We start from the raw sequence: 10,221 nt of genomic DNA, 5'->3' as shown, positions 1-10,221 counted from the left end.
CCTGGCACATAGTAGGGGCTGGAGAAATAATAAAGCCTTTAAACGCTGTGGGTTCTCCCAGCTCCTCACTCTCAATCTCTTAGTTGACTAATCCTTTGTCTTTGACATTTTCTCCCTTCATGGAGTTTTCCATGCCTCTAATTTGTTCTGTGACATCTGGTGACTCTCTGTAACCCAGTCTTCCTCCCAAACCCTAAAGGCCCGGGCCCTCCCCAGGCTCGGAGCTTTCCCACCCAATTGTGCCCAAGAATCCCCTCTACATTGCCCGTATCTGGGGTCTGTTCTGCTTCAGTCCCTTGGGCTCTGGTTGATGAGTTCACTTCCTTTCCACAAACACTTGCTAAAGAGCAGTTATGTGTCACGTTGGTGGAGGGGCAACCATTGAGATACAGGATTTTTGTGGGTGAAAAAATCAGACCAAAGCAGGAAGTCAGTTTTTGTGCACTCTGGAGCTGGGGTGGGTTGTTTTTCTCTCTTGTATTTTTACCAGAAGTCATATGATTTAAAATCTGCCTAACAGCGAGGCAGCCAATTCAAGTTGGCCTGATGGGCACAAAAAAAGGTGCAGGAAATCTATGAGAGTTTTCAGTTTGGAGGATTAGGAGTGGTTAGGGGTCTCGAACTGTCAACCTAACTTGGCCGCAGGCAGGTTTGGTTCTGCCTGCTTGTGTTTTCAGTTTGCATTTGTTAGCAATGTTCCAGAAGAATCTGTTTCCCATAGTAATCTGGAATATGAAATTTTAAATTTTATTTAATTTGAATTAATTTAAACAGCCACAAGTTGCTAGAGGATACTGTGTTGGTTGAGATAGACTGTAGAGGAGAAAAATTCCAGGGTGGGATTGCTTGGCCTCACCCAAGGTGGCCGTGACAGATGGCCACCCTCCCCTCACTCCACACCCAGTCTGATACTTTGTATGGGAGAGGAACTTTTCCAGGACCTGCTCCCAACCAACCTGTTATTGAGGGGGGGGGGGATAGGAGAAAGGCATCACTGTGACACACTGGGGAGGGGAACAGGTGGCACTGATACACTCAGCAAAATAAATGAAGAGGGACCACTTTCAAGAAGGTTGTTTTACTTTAGGCATTTCGAAATACATTCCTAAGGCCAGGAATAGATGCCTTTGCAGAAGGGAAGACCTAACAGGCAGGGTCGTGGGAGCCAGAGGAAGGTGGCATGGAGTGTCGGGGCAGAGCCATCCACTGCAGCCTTGGTGGCCAGGGACGCCGGGGAGAAGCGCACAGGGCAGACTTGGGGGAGCTCGGCGCGAAGTTAGTACAGGGTCTCCCGCGCATGCGTTCTCAGGTGGCGCAGGAGGTGGGAGTTGCGGCTGAAGCTCCGGCCACACTGCGTGCATGAGTAGGGCCTGGCTCCCGTGTGGACCAGCATGTGACGCAGCAGATTGCAGCTGCGGCTGAAGATCTTGCCGCACTCCAGGCACTCCTGCGGGGGCTCAGCCTGCCCAGACCCGGACTCATCCCCTGCCCCTGCGTGGGTGGCCAGGTGTCGCTGCAGGTGGGCGTTGCGCCGGAAGCTCCGGCCGCACTTCTGGCAGCTGTATGGCCGCTCGCCGGTGTGGCTGCGGCGGTGGCGGGCCAGGTTGGAGCTGTTCCGGAAACGGTGACCGCAGGTGTCACAGATGTGGGGCTTCTCCCCGGTGTGGATGCGCTGGTGGCGCGCCAGGTGGGCGCTCTGGCTGAAGCCCTCGCCGCACTCGCTGCAGCGGCAGGGCTTCTCCCCTGTGTGGCTGCGCCGGTGGCGGGCGAGGTCCTGGGTCTGGCTGAAGCTCTTGCCGCACTGGACGCAGTTGTGGGGCCTAGGGCCGCCGTGGGTCAGGAGGTGGCGGGCGAGGCCAGCCCGCCGCATGAAGCGCTTCCCGCAGTGCGGGCAGCTGTAGGGCCTCTCGCCCGTGTGCACCCGCTGGTGGCAGACCAGCTGGGAGCTCTGACTGAAGCTGCGGCCGCAGACCTGGCAGGAGAAGGGCCGCTCGCCGGTGTGCACGCGCCGGTGTGCCCCCAGGTGCTCGCTGCGCCGGAAAGCCTTGCCGCAGTCGCTGCACACATAGGGCCTGCGCTCAGGCCCCGGGTGCAGGCTGCCCGAGCACTCGGAGCACTGGTGGCCCTTGTCCTTGGCGTGGATTCGCAGGTGGCGCTTGAGGCTGGAGCGGCGCTGGAAGGTCTGGCCGCAGTGGGAGCACAGGACTACGGCCAGCTCCGGGGGCGCTTGAGTCTTGGTCTCCGGCGCGCACGAGGGCTTTTGGTCCTGGGCGTGAGCCAGGAGGTGCTGCATGAGGCTGGCCCGGCGCTGGAAGCCCTGGCCGCACTCGGCGCACAGGAAGGCAGGCTCAGAAGAGTGCGTCTGCAGGTGTTTGCTCAGATGCGAACTCTGGCGGAAGCGGTGGCCACAGAGATGGCAGGTGTGCGGCCGCTCATCAGTGTGCGTGCGCATGTGCAGCTTGAGGATGGAGCTGCGGCCAAAGCTCTTCCCGCAACACAAGCACAGGAAGGACCGCGCGCCGGGGTGAGACCGCAGCTGGTGCGCCTCCAGCCGGGAGAGCTGCGGGAAGCTCACCCCGCACTCTGTGCAGATGAACTTTATCTCCGGCTCTGACTTGGGGGTCCCTCCGGCCACTTTGACCTCAAGAACATCAGTCCTGCTCGGAGGGGACATTTCTCCACCCGTGCGATCCACCTCAGGGCCCCGCCCAAGCGACTGGGTGTGGGGCTCTTCCGCCACCCTGGGACTGTCTGCCCAAGACTTTGCCGAGTTGGCAGTGGGCCAAGAAACCACTTTCTGCTCTTCTTCTTTAAACTCCTTGTCTGGGGTTCTGCTTCCAAATCCTGAGAAAGCAGAGAAGAGTACCAGTCAGCCTTTTGGGGAGGGGCTTTTAAGAATCGCCAGAACCTCACTGCCTGGAAGCGGAAGAAACCCAGAATCCTGCAAAGTTGGTAGGAGGACAGAGGGTGGGGGTAAAACCCAGTTACGTACAAGGTACTGTTTTAAGGTATGTAATTCAGGTCCATTAGGTATATTCATAATATTGTGCCACCATCACCGCTATCTAGTGTCATCCTCCCAAAAGGAAACATACCTGTTAAGAGGCACTCCCGTTGACCACTTATTTTAAAAGCTCAGAGTTGTCAGGGTTGATGATTAAACTCAATGAACCTTAAAAATTGCATCTATATATCTATATAGATATAGGCATATCAATATATATCTATATAGGTATGTATCACTATTTGCCTCACCAAAATAGCCCATTTTTGGCCAAAGAGGCTGAAAAATCAGTTAGGGCCTGGAGTTTCAGGGACCACTCCAACAGGCAAAGGAAAAGTCTTCAGTGGTCATAAACCTGGGAAAGGGCCTCTTACCCAGAGGATGCACAGGCCAAGCCTTCTTTGCTGGAACATCTTCAAAGGTCAGGGACTCCTGTGACCAAGGGAGGGGAAGAGATTCTCAGTGAGTGAGGGACAAGGCCCTGGGACTTGAGGGGGATGAAGAACTTTCAAGGTTTAAATTAAGGGAGATGTGGATTTGCTAAAACTGCAGAGGCAGAGAACATTTCAGGCCATGAGATCTACCCTGAGTGAGGGGACCAGTCTGGCTCACCAGCACAGCTGCCAGCTCTTGATCTCCAGAGTTCTCCTCCGGCCACAGCTCAGGGCCCTGGGGGACTGACAGCACTGGGGGAGAAAGAAAGAGCTGTTAGAAGCCAGCCTTACCCACCATGCTGTTATGAGAATGTGCACCCATGCACACCATCACCAGGGTCCCTTGACAGACATCTTGGCTCTCCCCCATTCCCATCAGTTAGGGAGGATGCCCAATTCTCTCCGCACCCCCACGCACCTGGCCTCCCAGCTCCCACCAAACACCAGACCTGCACCTTCTGTAGGCACCAGCTCCTCACCGCTCTCCTGCAAGGCCTGCAATGTTCCCTTAGGACCTGGGCTCAATGGCTGCTTTGAAATTGGGGGACGTCTCCAGGCCCCCATCTCTGCAGGCTTGGAGGGCCCTGACTGGGACAGCAGGAGTTCCTTTGCTGGTTCCAGGGCTGGAGGCCCTTCTGAAGGCATTTCCTTTTTGGGGCTGTGGCTGGAGACCTGGGAAGAACCTCCCTGTTCCTCCAAGGTGATGTCTGCACGGGGATAGTTCTTGCCAGCATTAAAACTAAAATCCTGTTCAGAACACATCCATGTTAGGTGACAGACAGGATGTTAATCCATGTCCTACTAACTCCCAAGGGAAATGGAACTGAGGAAAGTGGGAGTCATACTGGGAAGGAGTTGGGAGGTTAAGGAGGAATTGGAGGAGGGAAGGGAGGTGGAGTGCTCAGTGATTTCTTTTCTTTCTTTTTTTAATTTTGTGCAAATTTTGATGGAGATACTGGGGGTTGAACCCAGGACCTCTCACATGCTAAGCTTGCGCTCTACCACTTAACTATACCCTCCACCTCCCTGTTCAGTGATTTCTTAATGGGGTGATAAAGTCCCTGTCTTTCTACCTGCTGTCCAGCCCACCTGGCTGCCACCCTCTTACCAATGGTCCCACATTGCTGGACTCCCTCTGGACACCCTCCAGCAGCAGCACAACCTCTTCGCCATCCCTGAGCTGCTGGCCCTGTAGCCGGGCCAGGAGATGCGGAGGCAGCACGCTCAGGAACTGCTCCAGCACCAGCAGCTCCAGGATCTGCTTCTTGGTGTGCAGTGCCGGCTGCAGCCAGTGGCTACAGAGCTCCCGGAGCCGGCTCAGGGACGCCCTTGGCCCCATATCCTCCTGATACTGGAAGCATCTGAAGAGCTGGTGAGCCACCTCGGGCCGGGGCCTGGCCTCTGGCTGCCTGGGGTCTTCCTGGCCAGCAGCCTCCTCCTCCTCCAGTTTGACTGCTCCGAACTGCTCTGGCTCCTGCGCAGCCGGGACAGATTCTGAAAGCATCCTTCCCCTTGGTGACGCCTTACAGCGATTGCTTCCACTCTCGGGTCTGTCTCCCTCTCAGCTCCACAAGATGGCTAAAGATGTGGCCTCCAGAGGAATTGTTTCTCAAACTGGTCCCAGGTAATGGCTCGGCCTGGCCAACACACCAAAAGGCAAGAAAATGGGTTGTTTGGTACTATCATTCCCTCCTGCAGCACTTAGAACTTCACATCACTTTACCCTGGTGGAAAAGAAAGGAGGGGGGAGGGTGTAGCTCAGTGGTACAGTGCGTGCTTAGCATGCATGGGGGGCCTCGGTTCAATTCTCAGTGCCTCCATTAAATAAATAAATAGACCAAATTGCCTCCCTCCGCAAAACAAACACTTTACCCCAGTGGTTAAAGTTGGCATCCCAGAGAGGGCAGTCTGGCTTTCCCTGCCTCTTGATATTGTGCCACAGAGAGTACCTGGTACCACTGAAGATGGGTCCTTGCCAAAAATATCCCATCGCAATCCAATCCAGCCTTTAGACCCAATTTCCAGTTCCAGGAACATTGCAGGGAATTAGAACAAGTTGGCAGGGAGGCTAAGAGTGACACTGTTTAAGGGTACAAACTTGGAACGTGTAGTAAGTAAGTCATAGAGATTCAATGCCTAGTGTAATAAATAGACAATGACATTGTACTATAATTATGTAATGTAAGTATCGCTACATCACAATCATATTATGATAGATGCTGTATATCTTAAACTTACTCAATGTTATATGTCTAACTTATTTTTTTAAAAAAGCTCTAAAAGATATTCTGGGGGTCACTTGGGGAAACCTGGACATGGCTGGGGCACTATTAATGGCTATTAATTTCTGAGGTGGGATTCCAGTGTTGTGATATGTAGGAAGTGTCTTTATTCTCAGAAAATACTGAAGGGTTTGGAAGTGAAGGGGCAGGAGGGTTCAGCCACATTTATGAGTAGACTTGGCAAATATGGCAAAATTACAGCAATTGTTGAAGCTGGGAGACGGGTTCATTGCATCGCTCTTCCAACTTCTCTGGAAGTTTGAGAATTTTCAAGATAAAAGGCTGGGGTTGGGGTTAGTTCATGCATGTGATCTCTCCTTGACCAGACATCCCAACCTTCATTTTATGGCTCTGCAGGTGGCTCTGAGCAGTCAAGGCCAAGGCCACCCAGCTGACCAGTGCAGGGCTAAGCTCCCACCTGATGCTCCGATCCCCTTACCTCCCTGAGTTCCATCCCTAGAGACAGGCCAAGATGGGCCAGGGAGCTGGGATGGGTGGGTAGGTCTCCAGATGAGAGACTGAAGCTTACAGCTTGGAGTTTGTGACAGATGTGTCCCCAAGGCAGGCCAAAGCAGCCTTACCCACTTCAGAGGCCTCTAGTGGGTTCACCCTTGCAAGCTGGGTGGTGGGTGGGAGAGGCAGTCATTCCTCTTTCTTTCCTATTTTTTTTTTTTTTTTTTTTAAGATTCTGGATTCCTTCTTGGTCTATCCCTCTGGGAGGTATTCACCCCAAACCTGTGAGTCTGGCCAACAATTTAAAAAAGTGTTTCTAACTGGCCTGGGAGCAATGGTTCCATGGAACTATTCCTTCCTTTGCTGGGTAGCCCAGACCTACCTAGGGGGAGCTGACCCAAGTGCAGCCCCACCCACAGGAGGCTCAATTCAGTCCTTCAGCACAACCCAGAAGGCTTACTCTTTTCTGAACAGGCAATTTGATGTTTTAATTTGGGCAGGAATTATCTTATGGGTACAGAATCCCAAGTGCCAACATCTCTCTGCCTTCTGTGCTTACCAGCCTCAGGGCTGCACATGAACTTCTCCCATACCTGCCCCCCACCCCTACCCCAGCCCCATGAACATCTGAGGCAGAGGGATGGGAAGAAACCCTCCTGCATCACTTCCCACCACATAAAGTGTGTAAAGCAGTGCCCGACACCCAGCAGTCAGTGCACACTGGCTGCACATAAGTAGTAGCTATTGCAATTCTCATTACTGGGTAAAAATACAAAAGACCACAGCTAACAGTCAGTCCTATCACTGACCCATTTTACAGTCTCAGACACCCAGACTCAGAGGTACAGACATTTCCCCAAGAAAGTAACCCAGCCTTGGCAATGGAGCCAGGAAGAAGTCAACCGGATCAAGTGCTTTGGATATTTTGAGCCCCCTTCATCTGGAGCTGAAGGATCTCTGAACCTCCTTTTCAGGTGGGGTGAGCGGGGTATGATGTGGGAGAACAGAGGAAACTTGTGTTTGAAGTCTAGCACTTTCCACCACTGAGGAGAGGGTCATGATGCTAAAACAAAGCCCCAGGCCTAAATCCTGACCACCTGACCAGGCTGGTCCCCATCTCTCCAGCCTTCCTCTACCTCCCTCCCTCTCCCTGACCTCCCCTCTCCTTCCTCCTTCTCTCCAGTCTCTCCCCACTCCAGACTCTCCCTGGCTTTGCACGCCCCCACCCCATCCTCTCCGCCAGCAGCCTTGTCCAGCCTCTGTTCTTTTCTGCTCTTTGGCAAATGAGACTCCTACCCTCTCTTCTGGTACTCCACACCCCGCCCCGACCTGTCTCTGCTATCCAGTGTCACCACCATTGAAGTTGAATATATCCACCCCACCACCCCCGGGGCCTGCAAGTGGGTACTGGGTCTTGTTCAGTAACTGTTTACCCACCACTTGAAGTGATTTCAGTGTTTGTTAGCAGAAAGAAATGATAATGGCTACCTCGCAGTTTTAATTCTTGAGGAATGCATGCAAAAATATCTGGTGCAGAAAGGGCCTTTACTAAATGTTCAAGAAAATGGGGTTTTGTTCTATTGTGTTTTGGTAGCATGAGCAAAATCATTAGAGAGCTAGTCGCATGTGACCAGGAACCCGGTTATTAGCAGCTGGCAGGGATTGAGTGCTTCTCTGCATGGGCTCTCTGCTTAGGGTCACTTAACCCCATCCAGCCTCCAAGGTAAATTATAATTTCTCCATTTGACAAGTGCAAAGACCAAGGTCTGAGAGGATGGGTGACTTGCTCAGGGTCACACCAGGGTGAGCCAAGATTTGCTTTAAGGTTTAAGAATGTTGATCTGACGGTGCAAAAACTCAGGAACAGAAAAGGATTCAATTTCCCTCCCGCCCAGTGCAGTTTGCCTAGTCTTAACCAGAATATTACAGCATGAATCAGAGGGAAAAAAAGGATTCAAAATTGCAACCCTCAGGGTAGACACGTGGGGCACCGGAATCTTTAGGTGAAGTCTCGCCAAAAGCCGAAGAGATGGAATTCAAGGGAAGTTGGCCCTAGAGAGTCTTTCCCTCCCCCAAGTCTCCAGGACAAAAGCTCTGTTAATATGCGCATCTGTAGGGGGTGAGCTGGGTTGCAGGGGGAGCTTTTCAGCCATCCTTCAATATTTGACCAGCTTAATTTGGAGCCTAGAGAGGCAGAGAGGCGTAGGACAGACCAGCCCGGGTTGGAGGTGCTGCCACAAGACCCACTCAGACAATGGGAGTGCCCACAGCCGAGGTCCTCGGCCAGGAATTTTCCCTTTCTCCCTGGGCACAGTTAGCAAGTGCCTGATCACTTGTCTTCAGTGGTTGGCTTCCCCCCAGTCCTGGGCTGAGTCGAAGGGTCCGGTCAGTCCACCTGGGGGAGCGTGGCGCCTGCCTTCGGCTCCCCAGTGGGTACAGCCAGCCCACGTCACAGGAAGTCCTGCGACCCTCCCTAGTGCCCCCATTGCCACAGATCTGCCTGTGCTCCCCGGCACTAGGCTCCCTGGCAAGGACCAACCACATCCACTGAAGACTTTCTTCCAGCACCCTAATCCCCCATCCCACCTCCGAGGCCTGGACCTCCCCTCTTTCTCCCTCTAAACTGAAATTAACCTCTTAAATCTGTCCTGGCAGTCTGCACCCCATGCCTCCCTGCAACTCACCACTCGGGGTCCCCACTACAGAGGTGAAGATGCTGGGGGGATTCTCTGAGGGCCCCAGGACCAGAGTCAGCCTCCTCCAACCTGGGGAAGGACTCCGGGAAAATGGAACAGGAAGTTCCCTTCCCCAGTTTCATCCAGGTGGAGAGGGGGGTTTCCTAGAGTTAACCCTTAACCTCCCAGTTTGGGATGGGGGTGGGGAGAGGGCGGGGCCAGAGAAATTAAGATAAAGCGGCTGATCCAGACTCCTACCAGGCTTACATTTAAATGAGAGTCCAACTCCGCCTCCAAATAAGAGCTGCCCACCTCCTAATAGGGACTGGCCCTGTGTTCCTTGGGGGCCTGTCTGCCTGAATTTTTGGGGGGACAAGAGCTGCCATTTAAAAATGCCTCCTGTGTGCCCAACTCTTTGCTAGGCATTTTGTTCATGTGGCAAATCTTTGCCAAGGGCCTGCTGTAAGCCAGGCAGGGTTGTAGGTGCTGAGAATGCTGAGGTACAGTCCCTGACCTCAGGGGGCTTACATGCTCCGGTTCAGGAGCAAACCACAGGAATGGTGGGTTTTAAGAAAACAAAACAGTACTGTGTGATGCGGGAAGAGAGGGCATTGGTCGACATTGCCGCCTAAAATTCTCCCAAGAATCCTTTGAAGTGGCTTTTGTCCCAGCTTTACCAAGGACGAAGCAGGGACTCCCAGGAGGGGAAGTGACCTCATCGCCAGCCTTCAGTCCAACTCTAACTCCAAAATCAAGCCTATCCCTTTGCTCTAAAGGGCCTTATTGGATCATGCCCTTGGCCCCAGAGGGAATGGCGCTCCCCACTGGGGAGTCCGCAGTGCGCCAATGAGCGTTAAGGGCACCTCCTGTTTGAGGGACCCGAGGCCATATGCTTGGTGGCTGCCCCTCGGCCCACGCCTGTCGGTCCGTCGGGCCGGACCCTGCGCTTGCCCTGGCTCCTCGCCTGGGTCTTGTCACTTGCACTTAACAGCACCTGGGCTTATCTTGTTCCTTTATCTTAATTGTCTAATATGCATCTCACTGGGGCAAGGCTCCCTGCGGACAATGGTCCGTTTCTCTCCTACTCTGATCCTCCACGCCTAGCCTGGCTCCTGGCAAGTGTCTGGACAGAAGAAATGACTGAGGAGCAGCTGCGCAGAGAGCACCGCCCTCCTAGGTTTGCTGGGAACCGCGCACCTGGCGCTCCACCGCAGGGACTCTCTCCACCGAGGTCGCAGTCCGGGTCTGCTGGGCACCCCCCAACCCGGGGCTGGGCCAGGAAACCTACCTGGGGCAAGACTTTGATCCGCCCCCACCCTCCATGGACGTGGAAAGGAAATCCCGCCCCTGGGAGTGGCTGGGAGGCGGGGCCG

The 10,221-nt window shown here is 53.8% G+C and overlaps 1 protein-coding gene across 1 annotated transcript; it reads right to left on the bottom strand.

The window, feature by feature from the left end:
- Window positions 1–1,017: 1,017 nt before the first annotated feature.
- On the bottom strand, window positions 1,018–10,163 carry ZSCAN10 (zinc finger and SCAN domain containing 10). Its single transcript, XM_074345426.1, has 6 exons — window positions 10,046–10,163; window positions 4,547–5,075; window positions 3,918–4,185; window positions 3,617–3,681; window positions 3,379–3,436; window positions 1,018–2,844 (listed from the first exon to the last, which is right to left on the bottom strand). Exons 2-6 carry the CDS (start codon window positions 4,940–4,942, stop codon window positions 1,277–1,279), a joined length of 2,355 nt encoding a protein of 784 aa, XP_074201527.1. The 5' UTR covers window positions 4,943–5,075; window positions 10,046–10,163; the 3' UTR covers window positions 1,018–1,276.
- Window positions 10,164–10,221: the final 58 nt, after the last annotated feature.

Source organism: Camelus bactrianus, chromosome 18, assembly GCF_048773025.1.
Source record: "Camelus bactrianus isolate YW-2024 breed Bactrian camel chromosome 18, ASM4877302v1, whole genome shotgun sequence".
Classification (NCBI taxonomy): domain Eukaryota; kingdom Metazoa; phylum Chordata; class Mammalia; order Artiodactyla; family Camelidae; genus Camelus; species Camelus bactrianus.
The sequence above is the reverse complement of the archived record's forward strand: the minus strand, read 5'-3'. Positions and strand labels throughout refer to the sequence as shown.